At 39.2% G+C, this 26,623-nt stretch overlaps 1 protein-coding gene, 1 non-coding gene and 1 pseudogene across 4 annotated transcripts in view; 2 read left to right on the top strand and 1 right to left on the bottom strand.

The window, feature by feature from the left end:
* The window catches only part of BEX4 (brain expressed X-linked 4), a 101,554-nt gene extending 81,541 nt beyond the window's left edge, over nucleotides 1-20,013 (top strand). The window contains exons 1-3 of one of the 3 annotated variants that reach the window (XM_056124094.1): nucleotides 18,455-18,557; nucleotides 18,944-19,018; nucleotides 19,421-20,013. In XM_056124094.1, coding sequence (XP_055980069.1) covers nucleotides 19,426-19,788 — 363 coding nt within the window. In that variant the 5' untranslated portion in view covers nucleotides 18,455-18,557; nucleotides 18,944-19,018; nucleotides 19,421-19,425 and the 3' untranslated portion in view covers nucleotides 19,789-20,013. Of the gene's footprint in view, nucleotides 1-18,454; nucleotides 18,558-18,943; nucleotides 19,019-19,420 lie in introns of those variants that run through there. The other 2 variants (XM_056124096.1, XM_056124095.1) reach the window with 2 other exon arrangements.
* LOC130032688 (U6 spliceosomal RNA) lies at nucleotides 3,512-3,618 on the bottom strand. Its single transcript, XR_008793865.1, has one exon. It is a non-coding gene; the product is annotated as a U6 spliceosomal RNA (small nuclear RNA).
* Nucleotides 20,014-26,225: 6,212 nt separating the features above from the next.
* LOC130032708 (uncharacterized) lies at nucleotides 26,226-26,347 on the top strand (annotated as a pseudogene).
* Nucleotides 26,348-26,623: the final 276 nt, after the last annotated feature.

The following is a 26,623-nucleotide window of genomic DNA, read 5'->3' as shown; positions in this document are numbered from 1 at the left end:
CCAAGTTCCTGATAGAGATGTATAAAAGGCTGCCTGAAATAAAGATCAATGCTGCTGTTCCATGAGAACTCAGCCCTCTAAACCATTTGTATATAGTTTCTTTGATCCTCACCTTCTCTCTTGACCTGTTCGATTGTCGGCTGAACCGGCATACATACAGCATCTTCTGGGCTGGAGCAATAGCATAGTGGGTAGGGTGTTTGCCTTGCTTGTGGCCGACCCGGGTTCAGTTCCTCCTTCCCTCTTGGAGAGCCCGGTAAGCTACCGAGAGTATTCTGCCCCCACAGAAGAGCCTGGCAAGGTCCCCCTGCTATATTTGATATGCCAAAAACAGTAACATGTCTCACAATGGAGACGGTACTGGTGCCCAATCGAGCACATAGATGTACAACGGGAGGTAAGGGCTACAGTGCCCACTGCCCTCATCATGGTCTATCAATTGGGGTTTTTGATTTCTTGAACTGTTGCTCTTCACCTCTCCATCACAGCCATAGAATCAAAGAATACCATCTCCAAGGCCACAGCGCCGCCTGTAGGAAAACATGAAGACAACCCAGGCGATTAGGCAGAAAAATTCTGCAGACAACCCTTGCTAAAATAAGTTGCAATTCCTCAAAAATAAATAGCAAAAAAAATAGCAAAAAAAAAATAAACTTAAGGACACAGAATTGGAGAAGGGCACAAATAATGGAGAAAAGCTGTTATAAAAAAAAACCTAACAATGTTAGAGAATCACAGTTAAACACAGATAAGCAAATATAAAATATCAAAGGCAGCTCAGATAGAGAAAGGAGCACCAAATAAAGGGTGCTGGGAAGATCCGCCCAGTATGGGAGATGCATGCTGAAAGTAGTCTATAGACAGAACATGATTGCTACCCAATGTCTCTTCTGCAGACCACAGCACCCGAAAGGAAAGATAGAACAAAAGGGAGTGCCGTGCCACAGAGGCAGGGTGGGATGGGGGATGAGGGGGGGTGGGAGGGATACTGGGATTGGTGGGGGTGGAGAATGGGCACTGGTGGTGGGATGGGTACTCTATCATTGTATAACTGAAACCCAAGCACAACAACTTGTAAGTCTACAACTGTACCTCGTGGTGTTTCACTAATAAAACAAAAAATGAACTATATTAGCATAATAAATGAGTGTTTCGCCAAAGAGACTGAAGATATTAAAAAATTCAGTTAGGCATGATTGATATGGAAATAACAGAAATGTGATTAAATATAACAGAAATATAACATTAAGTATAACATATTAAGCAGACCCAATTTCGTACAACGATGATTCAAATGTAAGAGGTGAGAAACAAGATTTAGGAAAAATGAAGAAAAATTATAAGAAATATAAAATTCCAATATAAAAGGTAAACATCAGTTATGGGAGTTGCAGAAGTTATATAAAGTGAAGGGTGAGCAGAGAAACAATAGATGGGAAATTTTCAATACTCAGGAAAGATTTTCAGGAAGCTGAGAGAATACATGAATGTTGGGGTCCTCCTAAATTTTTAATCCATAAACTCCCTACATTAAATTATAAAAGGTAGACAACAGTGAAAATCATTGATAAATTATAGGAAAAAGAAAAAAGTAACATAAAATGGCACCTTTATTTTTTTCTCTCACCAACAAAAGCCTAGGGTAAAACAGAAGGAAATTACATATTCACATTACTAAAAAACAGAGTCATCCAAGAGTACTCTATAAAAGTGCTGATTGAGAAACAAAAACAAATTCAGGGAGGCCAAAACAAATAGTTTACCAGCAACAGACCTGCTCTAAAAGAAATAGTGAAGGAAGTTCTTCTACGTAAAAAGCAAAAAATCTGAATACTGCAAAATCTTGACAGAGATAAATAACAACATAGTAACATGACTATAAACAACAGTGATATGAGACAATGCAATTAAAAAGAAAAGGAAGAAAAGGATAAAAGGATATGGTGTGTATAGTCAAATGCTGATGAGCTAATGTAAGCACACAAAAAAGACACTTTTAGATGTTAGTAAATATGATACACTTTTCTTGATATTTACAAAACAAAACTCTGAATCAGGGTTGGAGAGATAGTACAGAAGGTAAGGTGAGATTGCCTTGCATGAGGTCGACCTGAGTTCTGTCCCCTGTCCCCTGATCACCTGAGTCCTGCCGAGAATTATCCCTGAGCACAGAGCCAGGAGTTAACTTTGAGAACAGCCAGGGTGACCTTCTCCCAAAACCCAAAACCAAAAAATCAGAAAGAAAATGGAATGAAAAAATACAGGAATGTAACCAAGCACCATTTATCAATAATAATCTTGAAAGATCATATGACTCAGTGGGATAAAAAGCATGCCTTTCATGCAGGAAAACTGGATTCATTCCCCAGAACTGCGAAAGAAAAAAGACTAGCTTAAATATAAATGACTCCAGGCTTCATAGGGTGTAATTCTGGTCACCGACAGCACTATTGACCCTAAACAGCACAATATCAGTACATTACCAGCTCAGCATACAAGTATCAGGCTCAAACATTTGCTTAGGCTGGGCCAAATATTACTGGGAGAGGCCCTGGCCTGCTAAGCATCACTGGGAAGACTTCCCTTCAAATATGCAAATACATCTTTCATTTTGGAGCTTGGTAATTCTAGATAACTGTAGAGCCTTGCTCAGAGAGCAAATGTGTTTACATAATGTGCTGTTTTGCACGTGTTCAAAAGCAGTTGCAACACAAGATTTTTAAATGCAGGTACTCTGAAATGTATTATAATTTGACTTGAATAGGGATATGAAACAGGTGACTCATTACACATATTTTGCTTCCAATCAGACCAAATAAATTTAAAGGATCTTCACTTTTCTTATTTTCACCTTTCACTGTTTTTTTGCCATCAGCATAAAATATATTTTAAGTGACTCTGAACAAATGACAGAACAACAGTTTTCATATATAACATTGTTTCATCACTGTCACTGTCACTGTCCTGTTGTTCATCAATTGTTTCATAAACAGTAATAAAAAGAAGGTGCATAAAACACCTCATATTTTTGTAAATGCTTCATAATTTTGAACCACATATTTCTTCTTTTTATTACATTTATCTGACATGAAATAGAACACCTTAATATGGCTTAAGGTAAGCTAAACTTTAACGTTGGAGAGGGGTTTATGTAGCTGATGATTCAAAGTTTGTATCATCATCTGTTCTACATTTTTGAGCACTTACTGTGCTCCAGACTCTGCCTAAGTGTTACAGACATATAGTTGAAACAGATATATTTTTTGAATTCATAAATATTAATAGGGAAAATAGATGAGGAAATTAAGATCTAGTGCTATTTCCTCAAGGAAATAAAATAGGGACAAGAAACAGATTCTGGTCTAGAATTTAGCTTTTTCTATAAGATAGGGAGAATCAGGTAAAAATATAGCTGTGTTGAAAGAATTACTTCTTTTTAAAATTTTTATTAGTGAAACGCAATGAGGTACAGTTGTAGACCTGCAAATTTTTGTGCTTGGGTTTCAGTTATAAAAATATGGAACCCTTCACGAATTTGTGTATCATCCTTGCACAAGGGCCATGCTAATCTTCTCTGTATCATTCCAATTTTAGTATATGTGCTGCTGAAGTGAGCACGAAAGAATTACTTCTTAATCCTCACTTGCAGTCTTTAAATCTCAGTATCTTTCTATAATTAAAATATGAATCTTATTTAATTTTCATATCTATAATGAAATCTCTAGAGTTATGATTTTCTTAGTTTTTAAACTTAGAAACTCTGACATCACACTATGTGCTGTTGGAAATGTTCCATGTTTGAGACCAGAGACTTAGTACAGCAGGTAAGATGCTTGCCTTGCATGCGGCTGTCTCAGGTTCGATTCCCAACATCCCTTATGGTCAGCCATGCCCACTAGAAGTGGTAGTGTAGGGACAGGAGTAACCCTGACTATAACAGGGTGTGGCTCCAAAAATAAAAAGAGATGTTCCACTTTGTGGTAGTGCTAGTTAGTCAATATGGGCAGTTTAGAAAGTTTATAGTTGCATCTAAAAAAAGACATTAGCTTGCAGATATTCATGTGGTTTTCTTAAGGGTTGTTGTAGGTATCAAAATAGATACATATTTAACTTAAAACAGCCTATTCAGTTAGACATTCAACTGTATAAACCTAATCCATGTAGGTCCTTTAGTCTTCATAAGTACTTAAGTATAATTGTCTTACAACTTTCCTCAATATGCATTGAGCACTACATCAGATGTTCTCATAATTTTTAACTACATAATATGAAAAAGTAAACCCCAAAGGTGAGTTTCCTTCTATTATACCCCAATGTTTCTCCATTTTTAATGTTCTAAATCCTCTATTTGGGAATAATTGAATATTATTATTTGTGGTAATTTTGATAACAAGGATCCTGTCAGAAAAATGTACCAGATTTATTTCTTCTGGCTTTTCTAGCTGTTTACATACATCAGGCCCAGAAAAAAACATAAATTTAAAGCTTTTTTTCTAAAATGTCAGAAGCCACCAGTATAATAATGACCTTGGATATTCTCATTATTTTTACCTTGAAGAGTTGTTTGCACCTCTGAGGAAGTGTATATGCTGAAGAAGACCAGAATGAGGATAAATAATCTGTGTGCAGGATCATAAGTTTAACTCTAAATAGTCAATTGGAAACATTTAATGGGACAGGAAATACTTTGCTATGGTCTGTTCCCACTGAGAATATTTCTGTGCTTTTTTATTTATTTGATTTAATATAAGAAAATAAAATAAATAACTTGCTTATAAAAATACTCTATTCTGAATGCCCTGCCACAAAGGCAGGGTGGGATGGGGGGATGGGGGGTGGGAGGGATGCTGGGACCCGTGGTGGTAGAGGATGGGCGCTGGTGGAGGGATGGGTACTTGATCATTGTATAACTGAAACTCAAGCACAAAAATTTGTAAGTCTGTAACTGTACCTCATGGTGTTTCACTAATAAAAAAATACCCTATTCCATTTCCATTAAACTCAGTAAAGGAATATTTCTGAAAATTTCCTCAGTCTCAGATTTCCTCAAATTATATATTGTATTTGTATTTTCAAGGGTTTTTTATTTTTTATTTTTATTAGTGAGAGACCATGAGGTACAGTTGGAGACTTACAAATTTTTGTGCTTGGGTTTCAACTATACAATGATCAAATACCCATCCCTCCACCAGTGCCCATTTCCCACCACCACGGATCCCAGTATCCTTCCCGCCCCCCATCTCCCCTTCCCACCCTGCCTCTGTGGCAGGGCACTCCCTTTTGTTCTCTCTCTCCTATTGGGTGTTGTGGTTTGCAAAAGAGGCAATGGGTGGCAATCATGTTTGGTCTATAGTCTACTTTCAGCACGCTTCTCACATCCTGGGAGGATCCTCCCAACACCCTTTATTTGGTGCTCCCTTCTCTATCTGAGCTCCCTTTTCCCCTAGCATGTGTTCAAGGGTTTTTTGACCCCAACGTATCTGATGACTTGTGCCTGCATCTTTGTCAGTCAGTCTGGATGCTACTTTCTATAGCAGATAATCCTGATTTCAGTGAGATAAGATATTTTAATAAGACTGCTTTGTTGAAACTGTAGTTTTTGTTTGAGGTCCATACCCAGGGGTGCTCAAGGCTTACTCTTGGCCCTATGCACAGACCTGTCTCCTGGTGGAGCTCAGGAGAAAATATCAGGTGCCAGGGATTGAAGCTTGATCGGCAATCACCCTACCCGTTGTACTATCTCTTCAGTCCTGCTGTAACTATTTCTCACAGAACTTCTGTTAAGCACATACATAACAATACTAAATAACTATTTTGGATTATCATGTTCTTTCTGTGAGCGCTTACCTTATCCTGAACTTTCTTTCCAGAAAACAGATCATAAATTTTCTTGGTACCACTGACAAAGTTTACATTTACCAAGTCAGTATTGAATTTGAAACTACTTGTCTCACAAATACTCTTATCAGATCCACAGTCATAAGAATTATATTTGACTACTATGTATAGCCAATGGCAGAATTACTTTTCTTATTTTTTCCCCTAGGGGACAGTGTCCTGTTGACTTGATTCTTCTTTTGATATTATGTCCTGAATTCTGTTTCTAACTTTCATATATAAAGATGTACATTCCTGATATTTGCAAAGTTCTCCTTGTTTCTTAACTCTGTGCGAGCCAGAACTTACAACATGAACTTGGATAAATGAGCCTCTTTACCATATATAGGTTCATTCATAAAAGATAATGACAACTTCTCAAATATTTATATGTTCGAGGTAAAGATGAAATGATATATAGAAAAAGGTATCTGTGATTTTATATTTGCTGCATCATTGCTTTCACTTATTTTAATTTTATTATTATTTTTTATTTGAGACATACCACATGATCCTCAGGAGTTCCTTTGGGCTCTGCACTCAGGAATTACTCCGGGTGGTGCTTAGGATGCTGAAGATTGAACCTGGATCAGCCAGGTGCAAGATAAGCATCCTATCCATTGTACTATCTCTTTGGTCCTGGTTTTTACTGTTTTTTAATTATAACATGGTTATAGTAATATTAATGTTTACAGTTTTGGTGTACAAAAATCACTGTACTTTTACCACCACCAAAGTGCCCAAGACTTGGGGACACTGGCGCTGGGAAATGTACACTGGTGGAGGAATGGGTGTTAGAATACTGTATGACTGAAACTTAATCAAATCATGAACAGTGTTGTAAGGGTCTGTCTCACAGTGATTCAATAAAAAAGTGCCCAAGACCTTCATCACTATCCTTATAGTTACTTCTTGTTCTTCCTTTCCTGATGTCCCTACCTCAACCACTTAGTGATTTCTGTTCTACAATCAAAGGTCAAGGACTTGTTATCATTGGATACTGTCAATTATCTTGTTTTCTCTATATACAACAGCTGAGTGAGATCATCTGGTATTTGTTCTTCTTCATCTGACTTATTGCACTTAACACGATGCTCTCTAGTTCCATTCACATTGCAGCAAACTGCAATATTTTATCTTTTCTTGTAGCTTTGTGTATATATACCCCCAGGATTTTAAACAAACTGAAATTTATGGTTTCAGCTCTAACAAAAATGTAAGGGGTTCACAGAAATTGTCACTTGCATCCTTTATAATAAGAAAAGTTTGGACAAACTGAAAACCTAAGACTGTTACTTGATTCATCATAGAACTGAGGTTATACAACATACTGTGACCCTCATGACTCAGTGACTTAAAGCATTTGCCTGGCAAGCCCAGGGACAAGAGATCAAAACCTGGTGCTGCCCTCACACACACTGAGGTGGTCTTCTCAGTTCTGCCTTCTGGAAATTCACGTTGGTAAGCTCCTGGAAAATGGTTCAGTGACTTAAAATGAGACTAGGGCAAGGTGAGCTTCTAAACTTAATCCCCAGATTTAAGGCACTCTTGACAAACCTATATTAGGGGTGGGGTGGGGATAAAGAGAGAGATGACCATTTACCGGCAGCAGGATTATAACGAAAGTGAGGAACTCATAGGGATCATACTCTGGGCAGCCCTATAATTTCATGGTGAATACTTATCAGTCCCAGGAGGTTCTTATGGTAAAAGAATCGCTCTGGCAAGGGAGAAGTAATACTTGTAAAACATAAGTTAAGTCCTCCCTATAACATAGGCCAGCTGCTAGAGCAAAACTCCGAATCTTTATCTCAGCTCTCGTCGATTGCCTCGAGCAGGCCCCAGTAATGTCTCCTTCATCCTAGCCCTGAGATTATATTCAAGGCTCTTTAGGAGAATGAGACCCATCATTGTTACTGGTATTTGGCATATTGGGTACACCACGGGGAGTTTGCCAGATTCTGCCCTGTAAGAAAATTAATTTTCCCTAATTATAAAAAGAGGACATGGCTCCAAGAAGATAGGATTTCTGCAGTTATAAAAGGAGTGGGCACAGGAAGAGAAACAAGTTATATCATTACAAAAGAGTTAAGGTTGTTTGGAAAGAACACAGTCCCAGGAAAATAATCAGAATTAACTGAACTGAAATATTACAGAATGTTCCACAATTTATCTCCACGTGAACAAGGCCCCAGGACTATAATGGTAGATGGCAGCCAAAAGAGCAACAAATCACAGGCTTTATCTGAGGAACAGTACAAAGAGCAGTCAATAGTCAAGATATTCAAAACAAAAACAAGGATACAGGAGGAATTTGAAGGCCCCTGAAACATATATCTGTAGCAACTCTTAAAAACTGTAAAACTCAAAGTCTGATTATTATAAATATTCACACTAAAGCTCTCTTTACCTCAGTTCTTATGACCTGATGCCTGTATGGCTTTTAAACAAAAATCATAAGGCATCCCAAAAGAAGAGTCATTTGGAAAAGACAAATAGACTCAACTATGACATATATATGGACTCTTAAAGACTAAATCACATGTTAAAAGGTAATAATGAAAAACGTGGAAGTGAGAGCAACAGATAAGGGATGGTTGTGTTAATTTTTTTAATTAACAGGACAATTTGTTTGTGAACTATATAGAAGTACAGCTGTTTCAAAATTTTGATCATACAAGAATATACCAGACATGTAATAGAAAGATTAAAATACAATAGAATGAATTTTAAGAGGAACTTAGACATCAAGTGCATTATAAAATATATAAATAATGTCTTTAATGATTCTTTAGTAAACTGCAGGACCAAAGAAACAATAATTGCACTTGAGGATGTGTTGATACAAACCTCTTAAACTGAAATTCATAATGAAAAAAAGCACAAAACCCTGGGGTTATATTAAAACCAAGAAATGTGGGGTACTTTAAAAGTTATAACATATATAACTGGAAAATCAGAATATTAGAGACTGACATATAAAAATATTTTGAGTAGTATGGGCCAAATGTGATCCAAATTGATGACAGACATAAAACAACAGAATCATATAAAAGGTTCATAACCAGGATATACCCCCCAAATCGTATAAAAATGGGGAAATGAAATGAAATGGGGAGACATATCTTAGAGGACTACAGATTGATGGCCAGTAATCACATGAAAAAGTGCTCAGCATCATTTATAACTAAGGAAATCCAAATCAAGACAACAATGAGATATCATCTCATACCAGTGAGAACGGCACATACAAAAAATAGTGGGAACAATCTGTGTTGGAGGGAATGTGGTGAAAAAAGGAAATTTCATGCACCATTGTTGGGACCATTATGTGGTTCAGTCCATGAGGAAAACATACTGAAGACAAAACAAAACAAAACAAAATAGGGAGAAAGCACAGTGGATTAAAAAAAAAGGTAAGTATATTTTAAAGTTTATTTACATTTAAAAGATAGTACAGCAGGTGGGGTGCTTACCTTGAATATGGTTTATCAGGGTTCAATCCTCAACACTCTATATGGTTCCCCAAGCACCACCAAGAGTAATGGTTTTATAACAAAGCTGTTAAAATAGGATGGGAAATTAATTATACCAATGACACCTTTTTTTTCCACTATGAGGATCCCTTTTTGTTTCCCTTGTTTAGATTAGACAAGTATCTTGGCATTTGACATGTTTGCACCACTACAGCGCTCGAATTTCACAATTAAAGTGCAAAGGCAGAGCAAAGAATAATAAAGATACTACATATACATAAAATAGTAAACTTAGAATTGAGCTGGCATATGACCCGGCAATTTCACTTTTGGGCATCTATCCCCAAGATAAAAAGTATTAATTAAAAAAGGTATATTAACACCATTATTCATGCAGCAGTTAGTACAATAGCTATGATATGGAATCAACCTAGCTGTCCAACAATAGATGAATGGATTAAAAAGATGTGGTATCTATACACAATGGAATACTATGCAGCTTCAAGGAATGATGAAATCATAAATTTTGCTGGAAACTCGTTGGAATTGGAAGATATCATATTAATGAAGTAAACCAGAAAGATAAACACAGATGATCTCACTTAACTGTGGTATATAGAATAATCGGACAAGGAAATTTATGTAATAAATGGAGTTGCCTCAATTATCCTTCACCACTGCAGAATATAGGGAGGAGAATTACAAAGAATGAAAAAAATCGAGGGAGAAGGAAGAAGATGAGAAAGGGAAGGTGGAATCAGGGGACAGTGGTATACCTGTAATATGGGAGAGTGGTGTAGCTGTATATTCAAAGCATAGACACAACAACACTGAAAACATCAGATCTAAGTTACAACCACTAAACTTTGAAATGTGTCTGTCAATGTGAAAGGTGGGGGCATGGGAGTGTGGGCTGGAGAGAACATAGGAACACTAGTGGAGGGAAGTTGACACTGGTGGTGGAATTGGTGTAGCAATATTGTATGCCTAAGACTCATCTATCAATAACTTTGTAAATCACCGCCCTTTAGTTAAAATAAATACATAAAACTATAGAGTTAAAAAGCTCAGAGAATTCCAGGGTAAGCAAATAACACATACCAGACCCCATCCAGAAGAAATCCCAAGACAAAGAGAATCTCAAAAGAAGCCCAAGAGTAATACATTTTGTTTATAAATGCCAAGATTTAGAGTGAACTTCTCTTTCAACCACAAACACTACAATCAAGAGTAGTATAGACTAACAGATAGAAGTCTTAAAAATAAAGACCCCAATAGCCTAAATTTCTATATCCAGATAAATTATCCTGCAAAAGTGTCTTCCTGTTGTTCATTTATTTGCTCCAGCGGGCCCAGTAACATCTCCATTTTGAGACTTGTTGTTATTTTGTTTGGCGTATTGAATACATCACGGGTAGCTTGCCAGGCTTTGCCGTAAGGGCTAGATACTCTCGGTAGCTTTCCGGGCTCTCCAAGAGTGGCAGAGGAATCGAACTTGGCTCGGCCAGGGTGGTTGTACACAAGGCAAACGCCCTACAGCTGTTCTATTGCTCCAAGGTTTTCTCAGACTCAGAGAGAGAGACAGAGACAGAGACAGAGACAGAGACAGAGACAGAGACAGAGACAGAGAGGAGAGCTCATTAGCAGCTTGCCCTTCAATAAATGCAGTTCTTCAGAAGAAATGTAAAAGGATATAGGTTAGAAACTTGAATATGCACAAGAAAGGAAAGAGGGACTTACTGGTGTAGTTTAGTAGAAGAATACATCCTTAACATGTTTGAAGACTTGAGTTTGATTTTCACCAATCCCCCAAAAAGAAGAAAGGAAGAAAAGAAGAATTGAGGGGAGAAAAATCAAAGAAATAACTAAATGGACATAAAAATCTATTTTCATTCTTTTTTTTATTAAGTCACTGTAGCTGAGAAAGTTGCTCATAGCAGTTTCAGGCAAACAATGTTCCAACACCAATCCTACCACTAATGTATACTTCCCTCCACCAATGATTCCAGGTTCCCTCTAATCCCAGTAGATTAATTCTTGATTATCTAATAATTGTTTCTTTAAACAATATAAATGCCAATATATAGCACGAGGCTATATGAATGACAAATGACAAGGATGGAGAATCTTTAGGGTATATGATTATGTCTCTATACAGTTACTTTATTGCAAATGAGATAAGTACCAATAGACAACCTCTACTCTTATTTCCTCTGCCAAGAAATCCAAGATTTGTCTCATAGCTTTATTATGCACTGTGCAGTTCTACATGACTGTGATTGTACTTGGAGTAAAGAGAGGTTTTTTTAATGGGAAATTTATTAAACCAAATGACACCTTTTTGAATACCAAGGTTCCTTTTGTTTTCCTTGTGTACAGTGAAATAGCTATCTTGGGATTTGACATATCTGTACCACCACAGCACTGTAGTTTCACGATTAAAGTTTGCATAAAGGTAGAGCCAAGAATGAAAATGAAGATTTTTTCATACCTTTAGGTTTACAGAGGACTTATTTTCCAATTTGTAGCCATAAAAGGAGTTTTTTCTCTATTTTTTCCCTCCATGCACATTCAGAATTCAGGAACATTTGTTTCAAAGCTGGGAGATGAAGTAGGAAAGAAATTAATGCACTTACTTCTGCTGCTCAAGTTTTTATTTCCTTACCTAATCTGTCTGCTTCTGTTTACTTTCCACAGTTCTAATGCTGTTCCTTTTTATTATTCTTAGATATTTAGTTGTAGTCAATAGGAGAGTGAGGTTAAGTAGACTTACTCCATCTCAGTAAGCGTCAGAACACCACTTTGATATATATTTTTAAAAAAATAAACAATGTCTTTGTATTAATGTCAAAAATGTTGCCCGGATAAGTTACCTTCTAAAATAATATATTTTATCATCTTGGAACTTTTTAAAAACATTTTTATTAGTGAGACACCATGAGGTACAGTTGTAAACTTACAAATTTTTGTGCTTGAGTTTCAATTATACAATGATCAAATACCCATCCCTCCACCAGTGCCCATTTCCCACCACCACGGATGTGTCATATTTTTCACTGATATTTTTAAATTTTTTGCAAGAGACTTAATTGAAGGAAAACTTTTTGTTCTAAACACCACAAAAGCATAAAATAAAAGATAAAGTGCTTAGTAACAATCCATTTAACTCGAATTTCTTTGGAACAGAAACAGTTTTATTTAGTTATTGATTTGGGGGCCATATCTATCTGTGCTAAGGGCTTACTTCTGGCTCTGAAGTTAGGTAACAGTCCTGGTGGGTCTCAAAGAACCGTTTGAAATCCCAAGTTGGTTACGTGCAAGGCAAGCGCCTTACCCACTGTATTATCTCTCCTCCCTGAAGTAGTTCTAACATCATTATTTGTTTTTAGAAACAAAGAGCGTTGAAATAGTTATTTCTCATGGAAGTACTAAAAGTTACCTTTCATGTTCATCTTTCAATTTTTAAACAGATTTAAAAGTATGAAATGTCTATATCTAGGATCTGGAGAGACAATTAAAAGGAGTGTAGCCTGTGATTTGCATGCAGGAGTCCTAGGGTTGATCCTTAGCATCACATGTTGCCCAGGAACCACCAAGTGTGACTGCTGAACATAGAACTAGGAGTAGCCCCATGCATTGCTTAGTGTATCCTAAAAGTGAAAACAAAAAATAAGAGAAAAAAAGGAAAAGAAAAAAAACCCACATCTGCATTCACAGAAAATCACAAAAAAATTTAAATTAAGTTGAATAATAAATCAAATGTTATTTGTGACAAAGCATAAAACATTACAGTTAGATAAGTATTCTATTAACAAAACTTTGAAAGACATAAATTGCAATCTTATACTGTTCTTTTAAAGAAAAGAATTTTAAAAATGCAGGGTCACATCCAGAAGTGCTCAGAAGTCCTTCGAGGAATCATGTGGTTTAGAGGATGGAACCCAGGCCCTTCCTCTGCATGAGAAGCATCCATTTAATCCTGTTGTACTATCTTTCTGATCCTTAAGAAGAATAAGCCTTTTTAAATTATCTGCTGCCAGTTCAGGAATGTAAATTAGTGGTAGAGAGCACTTGTCTTAGATGTGTGAAACCCTGGGTTTCATCCCAGGCACTGAAAAAAATGTGTGCTTCCATGACATTGTAGAGAATTAAAAACATATGAGTGACATCCCAAAACATGACTGAGTTAGAAACTCAAAGTTCCTATGCCAAAACCAATCAGAATTCATTCTTTGCAGAACTCCAGAATTTAATATGTTTAAGAATAACAAACCAGAAGGAAACTTGCTAAAGAAGAGTGTTTTGGTATTTTAAGTCGCAAGCCTACCATCCTAAATTGGCTGATGAAGGTTTTTTAAGTACCGAAGGAAGTATTACATACCTTGTTCTCAAAGAACTGCTGCCATATGTTTTGATTCAATCTGACAATTTGCTCAAGGACTAACACAATGTTTCCTTTTTTTGACTGACTCAGATATTTTTCAGGAGTGGAGTGACTTTTGCCAAATGCCTTGAATATTAACCAAAGCAGCTTGGGGAAAAGGATAATTTTAGGACAAACAATAAATATAAAGGAAATATGTGAGGAAATAAAACTTTTCTGCCCCCTCCCCGAGGAAATATGACTTTTTAAATGTTCCCCAATCTACAGAATAATTGAGAAGTCCACTCATTCAAGCCACCCTGATGTATTCGATATGCCAGACACAGTAACAACAAAGTCTCCAATGGAGACGTAACTGGGCCCGCTCGAGCAAATCAACGAACAACGGGAGGGCCTTTACCTTTACCTTACTCATTGAAGCAGAATGGCATGCATGTGCTTTTACCTCTCCTTTAGAGAGACCCGCGTCCTTTCTTAAAGGCACTACTCTCTCCTTTTCCCCTCCAATCTCTAAATAAAAATTTTACTTCACTATTCATCTCCTCCTGAAATTCTTTTCTGTGATGGAAGGAGACGGAAAGGTTTGGGTAAGATTTGGACTGGATTTACTTTCTTGAAGAGCAATTCCTCTCTCCAGCCTGTGTTCCACCACTCCATGAGCAATGGCAGGGATCATTTCCCAAGCTGAGCAGAACATGTGTGGTTTGATGACCGCCTCATGGGGCTAGTGAGACTTAAGGTCTATGCCATGCTGATAAAAGACTTTCATCAATTCAAACTTCTCCAAGAACTTCTCCGAGTGACTGTGGTAGAGAGGAAAGTGGTAGACTCCCCCTTTGAGGCTGTAATTTCTTGTCTTCCCACTTCACATAAATTCAACACCTGCAACAGTGGTCTTAGAAAAAGCTTCATTGACAAGTGGGTTGAGTGAATGGCAGATGCATGTGCTCAAAGTAACTATCTTGTCTGCACAGTCACAAGAAATCCGTATAAATATATATACATATATATATATCAAAGATAACAGAGAAGCATAGTTTTTGAAAACATGGATTGCAGACCAGTGATGGGTAGAATGATCAATCAATCGCCCTGCAGGCTGGTTCCCTGTAGCACACTCAATCTTTTCTGCAAAGCTAAACAAAGGAAGGACCATATAACAACTGAGCCTACCCAGAAGAGTTTGCCAATTTTTCAAATTTTGAATGTAGCTTGTAATTTTTTGGTCACTTTCACCCCAGCGCATTGTTAGATAATATTGGTTTGTCCTTGCTCCTCCCACAGGGGTTTAGGTTTATTGAGTTACTCCCACAACAGTGCCCCTGAGGCACACCCAATTCCCTCAAGCACTAATAATCCTATATTGATTTTCTCTTTCCTTTATGGCCCTTGCATGGTTTAGCAATGTCCTTTTTGTACAGATACAGGAAGACAGTTAATGCTATGATTTTTAACACGGGAGTTAATTGGATCCGAATAATTTCTCCTGGGCATCCATCATATTTACCTGACTTAAGCCTCAGTTGCCCTTACTTCCTAACACCCCCAAAATGATGGCCCCAGCGAGGGACAAGGATGGGCCCAGGGAAAGCTGTAACCTACCTTGGCATCAAAAAGGGACAAGCTAAGTGCCATAAGAAATATAATAAGTTAAGAGCACAATCATGGAATGAACTCAGTCATGACCCAAAAAGAAGTAACTGAATAAGGACCCTGCTTGGGTTAGGAAAGACTAACTTGGCCTGAGGACTGTAGTCTGGTATATAGGGTTAGATGTTTCCAGGAAGAGCTAATTTTTAAGCTTAATATATTTTTATATTACTGTGTTCATACAAAATGACTAGAAATATTAGTAAGAAGTAAATTTACTATGATTGTTTAAATGGATTACTAGCTGAGGAAAGAAAAAAGCAATACACCCTTAGACAGAATCCCACCCTTGGTCAGATCTCCTAGTAATCTAGAGTGCTGGATCCTCAAATGAGATTTTGTCCTGAGTTAATCTCCTATAAGAACTTTCCCTAAAGGAGGGGCCTTACATCTGTTTGTTGTTATGATAATGTTCAACCCCATCTATATGTACCCACACACTCCATGGTTTCACATAACTATGACTTAAGTAGGGAGGGAGGGAGAGATTTAACTATGCTGGGGAAGAAAATAATGACTGTAATAGGGGAAAAGAAACAACTATGCTGAGGAAGAAACAACCATGCTGTAGAATGAAGCTGTAAAGCTGAGGATGAGAATGAAATAAACAGTCACTATCAACCAGCCTGGGTCTCTGTTCCTCTGTTCCTTGTTCCCTCGTTCACCTGTCACCTTTGGCTGACCTGGGGAGGCGGCTCTCGACCACCAAAAGTACATATTGTGGGCCCACACTCTTTGAACTAACAGCCCAAAATTATCCCTATGATTTTATTTTGGCCTCTTCCTGTTTTACTAGGTCAATAAGGGTAAAATTTGAAGTTTGAACCTATGATTCTGGGAGATGACTCAGTTGTAAAGAGTCTTGCAAGTGTGAAGGCTTGAGTTCAATCTCTGGTATTGTCTCCTTGAAATGGTTGGGATCCCAGTGATACTGCTGTCTTGGTCTCCCATGCTACAACAGAGTGTATGATATCCAGATCATCACATCAAGATGTTTGCCGGCACCACATCTAAAGATGGGTAAGCCTTTCAGCCAGGAGTGTGGACCTCATCAAGTGTGTGCATTAGAATCACAGTAATTGACATTGAGCAACACATGCAGAATGTTCACAAGCACTATAGCTAAAAGGGAGCAGTCCCTAGAAAGCAGAACAACTAGCATGGTGTCAAATTCTCCACCTCTTTGCATTACCATCAACAGCAAAAAGGTAAGGAAAGCAAGAGGAAAAAAACACAAAAAAAAATTTTAAATGTGAACCTATGCTAAAGAAAATTTATCAGGCATATATCAACCCACCAATATGTTTGGCAGACTCAATGCCTCTCTTGCAAACCACAGAACCCAAAAGGAGAGATAGAGAACAGAGGGGAATGCCCTGCTACAGAGGCTGGGTGGGATTGGGGGGATGGGGGGGTGGGAGGGATGCTGGGACCCTGGTGGTGGAGGATGGGCGCTGGTGGAGGGATGTGTACTTGATCATTGTATGACTGAAACCCAAGCACAAAAATTTGTAAGTCTATAACTGTGCCTCGTGGTGTTTCACTAATAAAAAATTTTTTTAAAAAATGTTTGGCAGACATATCAACCAATAAAAATGTATGAAACTTGATTAAATCCTGATCAAAACAAACATTTTTATAGATATGTTTTGAGAGACAAACAGACATTTTGGCTTCTCCAGAGAGCCTTCCCCAAACTTGAAAAAAGTTAAAAATTGGGAATTTGAGTGCAGAATGAATATAGTATTATAAGGGAGTTATTAATTACTAGGTGTGATCATTGGTAGAGGGTCTTGAGCACACTGTTGGTGGTGAGGGTGCAGTAACTTTGTGTATAAATAACCCATAAAAGTTAACACTTTTTATTGTCAAACTGTAAAAAATTAATTTTAGAAAATAAAAAAATTAAAACAAAAAGCAAAAAAAATTATGAGGTGTGATAATGGTATATTTGCCATACATAAATGAGTCCTTTTATTTTAATTTTTGTTTTTTGGGCCACAGACTGCAGCGCTCAGAGCTCTGCACTCAAGAGTCACTCCTGGTGTGCTCAGTGGACTTTATGGGATGCTGAAGTTCAAACCGGATCATACACTTGCAAGGCAATTGACTTACTGGATATACTGTTGCCCGGAACCTAAAAGAGTATTTTTAAACATAAAATTTAATATATTTATGTAAAATCGTATATATGGGATTTGTAAATGATCCCTCAGGGTGGAAAGTGGATTTGAATATATATGAAATAAGACCGACCGTGAGATTTAACTGTTGATGCTGGGTGAATATTCATTACATTTACTATTCACCTGTTGCCCTGCTTGAAAATTTCTATAACAAAAGTTAAAGTTAATATAAACTATAACGAGAACGTTTTACTCAAAAGAAGGTAAAAATAGAAAGAATTATTTAAAATCTAATTGACATTTCCTCTACCCTGTAGCATTGCATTTTGACTTACAGAAAGCAGTAGGTATTCTTTTCAAAAAGTTGGGCAAGATTGGGATAAAGGTCGGGTGAGGAGTCTTGCATAGCTATTGAGTTGGGCGGGGGGCAGATCCTGTTACGCTAAAGTGATCCGCAATGCAAAAACGTTACCCCATAGGGTAAGCTCTGTGGCTCTTCTACAGTCTTTCATCAATTTCACTTTTAAAAGATTGCACGCAAATTAGATTTAGCTCTGCGACTGAGGTTTTCTGCATCCCTTTAAATTTTATGCCCGAGTCTCATCCAGGGGGAGGGATGTAGCCCAGGATACTGCGGAAGATACAGCCGAGGAAAGGAGAAGAGGCTAGTCCCTCGAGAAATGAGAATGATCAATAGCACCCCTGAGAAAACGCCGTCCTCTACAGGCCTGCAGAGAAATGTAAAATTCAGTCGCTCCAAGAATGGAACGCCAGCGCCCAGGTAGGTGCTGGTGGAAGGGTCTCAGCGCGTCAGAGGTGGGGGTGGGGGGCGGGGGGCGGTCGGGTCCGTCTCCGCCCTAGAGGCGGGGTTTCGGGATGGAGGCGGAGTCGCTGGCGCTGACGAAGCCTCACGTGACCCGACGAAGAAGATTCTCGCGCACCTTCCTCCCGCGTCAGACCCTGCCATCCCTTGCTTGCGTTCAGGTGTCAGCTCCCTTCGGCTCCAGGGACGGCTCCGAAAAGCAGCAGGCGCAGGGGCCGAAGGTGAGGGAGCGGGAAGCGCGGCGGGCGCGGGCTCGTGCGCGGTTGCGGACGTGGCGCGAGGCTCCTCCCCGGGGCGCGGGCTGGTGGCTCCCGAGCCGTTCGGCACCCGCAGCCCCTCTGAGCCCGCGGCGACTCCGCGCCGGGTGGCCGCCAGGGGTAGGCCTGCGCTGGGGAGGGATTCGCGACCCGGGCCAGGGAGGATCCCGGGCTGACGCCTGCCCGTCGGAGCCCGGCGCCGGCATTCCCGACACCCTGCCCCGCCCCCGTCCTCCGTGGTGCAGAAAATGGTGGTCAGCGCGGCCGCGGGGGGCGGCGGGGGCTGGAGGCGCGGGGTGGGCGGGTCGCCCTGAGCACTTGGCCGCAGCTGTCTCTGCTCCCACCCGCAGGTCTGAGGGTCCAAGTGTCTCCGAGGAGCACTTGCAGCAAGAAGGCGAAGGCGGTGACAGCAAGGATAGGCCCAGGTTGGTGCGGGCCACGGGGTGGGGGCGCCGATGCAGCCCCCACTTGGAGACCCCCTGCGATCCACCCTTCCCCGCCTTCCCCCCGAACCCCCTCTTCCCTGAACCCCAGTTCCCTGTCCTCCATTTTGGTGTCCGCAAAGGCCTGGGAATGGATCTGCAGGGGAAATGGTGGGTCGGGGGAGGGAGGGGAGAGAAGCGACAGAGAAGGGAGGGAAGGCCAGACTGGGGGCCCCTAGAGGGCGTAGGACGCTTTTTAGGTGGGGAAAAATGAATTTTTAAACAGGTTTTGAAATCCAGGACTCGGAATCTTGAAATCTTGAAAGGTGCTTAGTAGGGCCTCTGTCCTCGGTGCTGATCAGTCTACAAAAAAAATAATCCCTTTCCTGGTCTTTTGTCTTCTAGGAACAATGACATCCAAAGAAAAAAAGATGATGAAAAACCTGAGCAAGGAAAACGAAAACGCCAATCCCGAAAAAGAAGAAGGGAAAGAATCCCCTGCCCCGAATGGAGAGGAATCGCGTCCTTTGGGAGGGGCTGAAGTACAGAAGTCTGGAGGAAAGCTGGGGCGTGTTCGGCGATTTGTTCCCAGTTTCCGTTGGGCGATTCCTAGCAGGCAGAATGATCAGAATGAAGTGGGAGATGATGTAGATAAGTTTGCAGGGAAGATGATGGAAGTTAAGAGAAAGAGTAAGGAACAGCAGCTGAAGCATTATACTCGCTTCCAAACTCCTGAACCTGATAATCATTATGACTTTTGTCTTATACCTTGAATCCTAAGATTTTTCCCGTCATTAATAATGTGGCCTCAGCTCTATAAGCTTGTAGTTTTGTGATTTACTTTTTCTGTACCCTTTGGTCTTCCCACATAACAGTTTCTAAATGAATACTGTTTTGGTCTCTGTAAAACTTTGTTTCCAGACAATTTAACTTAGTTTTAGAATATGAAATATTCTTTTCATAACATGAAATAAAGCTGTTTGAAATGCAGTCTTCCACTTCTGTGCAGATTTTGTTAATATTACTGTTTTTTTCTAGGAACGTGAAATTTCAAATACCAATAGCCATTGACCTCTTTTATTCCCAAACAATTGGAAAGTATCTTATTCATAATTCAGGAGGTTCCAAGTACAGAATACACTCCGCTACTGAGCCAAACACTTTGCCCTACGTAGTATTTTAAGAATGACTTTATTAAGTTGGAGAGATGGCTTAATTTCGGGCTTAAGCTCATCCATTGCATGTAGATACTCCAGGTTTGATTCCAATATGGCATAGTTCTCCCTGGCACTGTTGAGCCAGGTCTGTGGCTGGGATAATCATCACCTCTGGGTGTGGCTCAAAAGCCACTAAAATTAGCATAGGGGTGGGCTGGAGAGGTAGTACAGCAAATAAGGCAGTTACTGTGCACCTGACTGACTGGGATTTGATACCCAGCACCCAATGTGACATCCTCAATCCTGCCAGACATGGGCTCTGATCACAACCTTCCAAAAGCATGGGATAGGGTACAGGGGGTAAGATGCTAGCTTTGAAGGTAGGTAACTTTGATTTGATCCCTGGTACCTCAAATGGTTCCTCAAGCCCCGCCAGGAGTTATCCTTGAGTGTTGCTGGGTATGACCCCTCCCACCAAGGAAAATGGGCAGAGGAGAGTACACAGGGTCCTGGCACTGCATATGGCCCCTGGAGTACTGCCAGGAATAATCTCGTGAGCACAGCAAGGAATACTCCCTGAGAAGTGGGTTTGGTCCAAAGACAACATAAAAGCATACCCTACTTTCCTGCTTTTCAGTGAATTCCCCTCTATAAAAATTATGGGGTGACATGACCCCAGAGTACAGGGAGAAGACAGAGAAGGAAAATATGGGAGAATGGAAGGAGACGAGAATGGGAAGTAAGAGAGAAATGGGTCCGGGGCCTTGGGTATACTGGTAATGTGAGGGAGTGGTATAGTTATATATCCAAAGCACAGACTCAAGGACACAGAAAGCATGGCATTCAAGCAACAACCGTGAAACTTCACAATGTTCCTGTCAAGGGCTGAGACAATAGCACAGCAGGTAAGGCATTTGACTTGGACGCAGCCAACCGAGTTCGATTCCCAGCATCCCATATGGTCCCCTGAGCACCGCCAGGAGTAATTCCTGAGTTCAGATTCAGGAGTAACCCCTGTGCATCGCTGGGTGTGACCCAAAAAGCAAAAAAAATTGTTCCTGTCAAGGTGGCAGGCTGGGGTGAGCATGAGACGGAACATGGGAGCACTGTTGGAGGGAAGTTGAAACTGGTGGTGGGTAAATTAGTGGTAGAAAATTATATGCTTAAATCTCAACTATCAATCACAATCACAATCACAACCATCCTGTTATTTGTCTATTGCCTCGAGCAGGCCCCAGTAACGTCTCCTTCGTCCTAGCCCTGAGACTTTTAAAAAAAGTGCCATATTCAAGGCTCTTTCAGAGTTAGGAGAATGAGACCCTTCATTGTTACTGGTATTTGGCATATTGGGTACACCATGGGGAGTTTGCCAGACTCTGCTGTGTGGGCAGGTTACATTCGGTAGCCTGCCAGTTTGTCCAAAGTAGGAATTAGTGTTAGAAAATTATATGCTTAAATCTCAACTATCAATAACTTTGTCAATCATGCTTTTAAAACAAAAAAATTACTTGAATGATGTGCTGAGGGGGGAGATTTTAGAGAAGGCAGGGCCTCTGACTTGTATTCTCCAAACACAAAAAGGGAATGGAACTCCAGAATATAAATTTTACAGAGAGATTCCCAGGTAATTAATTGTAATCTATAGTCTTTATAATGTACACATTTATGCATATCATAGTAAGTATAAACAAATAGAATAATGAGATGAAAAATGGTCTCGAGTGAACAAAAAACAAAAAAGCAAACAGTACACATCCTTAAAATTGACTGTTTATGAGTGTAAGGAACAATGCCAACTGAGGGTTCTAAAATTAATAGATGTTAAAGCAAAAGGCAACAATACCCTGCTGTATATTTGGGTGGGAGGGGAAGACCTTGCTTGTGTTGTATTCTGGAAAATTTTTCCACTTAGAGATATAACTAGTGACATATTTAGGAGAACTCTCATAATGGATAACAAACTCACAAAGATCAGAATCAGCAAGGTACTTTCTGTGTTTCAAGGAAGGTACTTTGACAGCAGAAAGCAAGGTAAAAGACTAATCTGAATTCAAAATTCAGATTGCCATCCATTACAGCTGTTAAAATAAATGTTTTCTGTCACACTTGTAATCCCAGGGATAGATCAGTGGGCTGGAGCAGATGCTCTGCATGCAGGAGAGTTTGGTTTGATCCCCAGCATCATCCAGGACAACCCAGAGGCTAGAGTCCATCACATATGAATAATCTTAGCTGTTTGGAAGTCCAGGAATATAGCTCAGCTGTAGAATACTTGCCTTATATGTGTGAGGCTTTGGGTTAAAGTCCTGGCAGTGCAAGCAGAGGTATTAAGAATTTGTTTTAATGTCTACGTGTAGAAAGTAATATTCCTCATTAACCAAGTAGACCAAAAGTTTAAAATGTGAGTTTTCAGCCCATACTGCATAGATGAAGAGTAGATAAGAAAATGATTTTCTCTCTGCAAGGTTTCTCTTGTACAATTATCACAGTTTACTTGAGTACTTTGTCATCAAAGTTCCTGTATGTTCACTTGAGAAGTGTAAGAGAGCTCCATTTTCTTTATAACATTTTGAATATAGAATTATCTTGCATATGCTTTTTGGAAGGAAGTAAAGGAATCTGATCAGAACACATGAGATTGTGAATTCAAGAACTTCATGAATATGAATAAATGGCCCTTTGATCTCTCTGAAAATCAGTATTACATCTATATTAATTCTAGATTTCCCTTGGTAACCTTATTTTTTAAGTGTGAAGGATGAAACATGAATTTTACTGGTAGAAGAACTGAGAAAGCTTTCCTCAGCAATGTTTTTGGGGGAGAGATTAGAACAGATCATATTGAAGTGTCAATGATGGGGTACAGAATATTTTTATTTGGTTTTGGGACCATACCAGGAAGTGCTCAGAACTTACTCCTGGCTCTGTGGTTAGAGGTCACTCCTGGTGGGCTCTGGAGACCATATAGGGTGCTGAGGATCTAACCCAGGTCAGCCGTATGCAAGGTAAACAACTTATCCACTGTACTATCACTCTGACTCCAGAGTAATTTTTCAAATAGTGAATCACAGTCTTTTGGGCAAAGACAGGGTGGGATGGTGTCAGAATTTTTGTGAAGTGGTAAAGATCAGGGAAGAGTTAGAGTGCGGTTGAAGGAGACCCAAATTAATCCCTTTTTTTCTGAGAGTTTCTGTGATGCTGGGGAATGAGTATAGAACTTTTTAGATGCAGTAAAGGTGAAATACCATGACTAGAACTTTATTTTTGGAGGTGAATTAAAGGAAATATCCTTTCAGGTGGGTACACTCAGGATGTGTGTGAAGTTGAAATTATGTGCATGAGAAATCATCATTAACAGTGTTGTAAAACACAGAATCCCAACCAATAAAAATATAGGAAACATTTCTTGGGCTTTTCTGCAAGGGTAGAGGGTGCAATAACAGACCTTTTTGGAGCAAGTTAAAATTGGGACTAATTCTGAAGGAGAGTGAAGGAAAATTGAGTTACCACAATGAAAACATCAGTATTTTATACATTTTGTGGAAGGGTCAACTTTTTATGATTTTTCTTGGCAGTACATTCTAGTTTTGTTTTCTGAGTTTTTTGTTTTGATTCCACATCCAAATATGCTCAGGGCTTATTCCTGGCACTGTGCTCAAGGATCACTCCTGGAGGTGCTCGGGGTGAATATATAGGGTACCGGGAATCAAAACCAGCTCATCCACATGCAAAGCAAGCACCCTGTCCATTGCACTAACTCTCCAGAGCCATTGGCAAGAATTCTAAATTTTAAATTTATTATGAAAAGATGTCAGCTAGATTGTTTAATCACATTAAAAGGGGTGATGAAAGTTTTTCAGATAAAAGCAGTTAAAGAAATTTAATGCAACTAAAGTGTCACTGCAAGAAATAGAAAATAGTATTCTATAAAAGTCAAAGAAATTCCAACTAGGCTTGGAGTCAACAAGATACTTTAAAATATAAAATGGAAGAAATAAAGTAAAATTTGGGTCTCTGAAAATGTACTGGAGACCTAACTGTTTTAAATTTTAAAATGAATATAAACTTATATCTCTATAACTTCATGATAATCTCATGACAAATATACTTGGAAAAAAGATGCCTTGCCACAGAGGCAGGGTGGGATGGGGGGATGGGAGGTGGGAGAGATACTGGGACCCGTGGTGGTGGAAAATGGGCACTGGTGAAGGGATGGGTGCTTAATCATTGTATAACTGAGACCCAAGCACGAAAATTTGTAAGTCTACAACTGTACCTCATGGTGTTTCACTAATAAAAAGTTACAAGATGAACCAAAAAGGATCTAATTGCAGTGCAACAGGTAGATTACCTGGGAAGAAAATAAAGTCAAAGAAACAGAGATAGACTTCACAGACATTTAGAATCCACATAGAAAGTGGAAATACATTTTATATCCATAATCTCAAATATATTTTCCCACAACACACCAATGAAAAGACACAGAATGCTCAGGTGGATTAGGAAACAAAAGCATATCTTCTGCTGCATAAAGGAGACCCACTTGAATTTCAATGATAAGCATAGACTCAAAGTAAAAACTTGGAAGACAATCATGGCAAATGGCAACGGTCATTCTTATATCATATAAAACACACTTAAAGCTTAAAAAGAAAGCAAGAGATAGAGATCGGTATGATATTATGATTAAGAATCAATTCAGGAGGCTGGAGCGATGGCACAAGCAGGTAGGGCATTTGCCTTGCACGCGGCCAACCTGGGTTCAATTCCCAACATCCCATATGGTCCCCTGAGCACCGCCAGGAGTAATTCCTGAGAGCATGTGCTAGGAGTAACCCCTGTGCATCGCCAGGTGTCACACAAAAAGCCAAAAACAAATCAATTCATAAAGAAATAAAGATGAATTAACTCATTAATAAATACCAAATCAAGGTGTGTTCAAAGATATAAAGCAACTACTAACAGACTTGAAGAGAAACACTGAGACTAATGTAATCATTAGAGGGGACTTTAACAGCCTAATCTCACCGTAGATAAGTCACACAGAACCTGATTTAAGTAAGAAGTTGGAAAATTTGGGTCTAATTTACAGGGCTTTCCTCTTCCTAAAAGCTGAATACACATTATTCTCTAGTGAACAAGGGACATTCTCCAAGACACTCCCCATGAGAGGACACAAAACAAAAGTTCATAAAGTTATGTAAATTTAATAACTGGAAAGAGTGTAGGGGTTAAGGGGTTTGCTTTGCATGCAGTTGATACCAGTTCCACTCACAGTTGCTTGAACACTGCCAGGAGTGATACTTAAGCACAGAGCCAGGAGTAAACCCTGAGCACTGCTGGATGAGGCCCAAACTCAACCCCCACACAAATACTGAAGAATCAAGTCATATAAAGTATTATTTTATATCATAATGATACAAGGTAGTTCCTGAAATTAGTCAAGAAAAAGAGAAAAAGAATTAAATTGAAAATATGAAATTAGCATTATTTGCAAAGACATGATAATGAACATATAAAATCCTAAAGACTTCACAAAAATTGGAAGCAATAAACCAAATCATTAACATAACAGGCTACAAAATAATTTCATAAAATCTGTTACACTTTTATTTGTAAATAGAAAACAAGAAAAGAAAAATAAATCAAGAAAATCTCAGGAAATACCTGCTCCTCATTTCTTTTTTCTTTTCTTTTCCTTTTTCCTTTTTTTTGGAGGGGGATAGCACATTGGAATGTGCTCAGGGCTTACTCCTAGCTGTGCACTCAGGGATCACTCTTGGTAGTCTTATGTGACATTATGGGGTGCCGAGAATCGAACACAGATTAGCCACACAAAACCCTACCTTCTGGGAGCTAAAGAGATAGCACAGCAGGTAGAGAGTTTGCCTTGCACGCAGCCAACCCAGGTTCGATTCCCAGCATTCCATATGGTCCCCTGAGCACCACCAGGAGTAACTCCTGAGTGAAGAGCCAGGAGTAACACCTGTGCATCGCCGGGTGTGACCCAAAAAGAAAAAAAAAAACCAAGAAAAACCCTACCTGTACTATCGCTACAGCCTCTGTTCTACATTTCTTTAGGGTCAGGAATATATCAGAAACATTAACAAAAGGAATTCTCGGGGCCACCAACCTTACAGTAGAGGTGGAGATATAGTATATTTCTCTTACAAAAATAAATCAAAGAAATAAAGCAATCTAATGGCCAGAGAGATATCTCAGTGACATTGAGTTTGATCCCTGGTTCTCTGTTATTCCCTGATCTCTGAATATTGCCAGGAATGGCCCCCAAATATAAAAAACACCACCCAGTGCAAAACATTATACAAAGTCAATGCAATCCTTATCTGAATTCTACTGAAGTTTTTGTGGAAACACAATTCTCGCAGAATAGCCAATATTGTGAAAAAGAGGATTTGCATTGAAATTCCTGACTTTAGATTTTGCAATC

Source organism: Sorex fumeus, unplaced genomic scaffold, assembly GCF_029834395.1.
Source record: "Sorex fumeus unplaced genomic scaffold, SorFum_2.1 ptg000050l, whole genome shotgun sequence".
Lineage (NCBI taxonomy): Eukaryota > Metazoa > Chordata > Mammalia > Eulipotyphla > Soricidae > Sorex > Sorex fumeus.
Note: the sequence above shows the minus strand (reverse complement) of the source record. Positions and strands in the feature narration are given on the sequence as shown.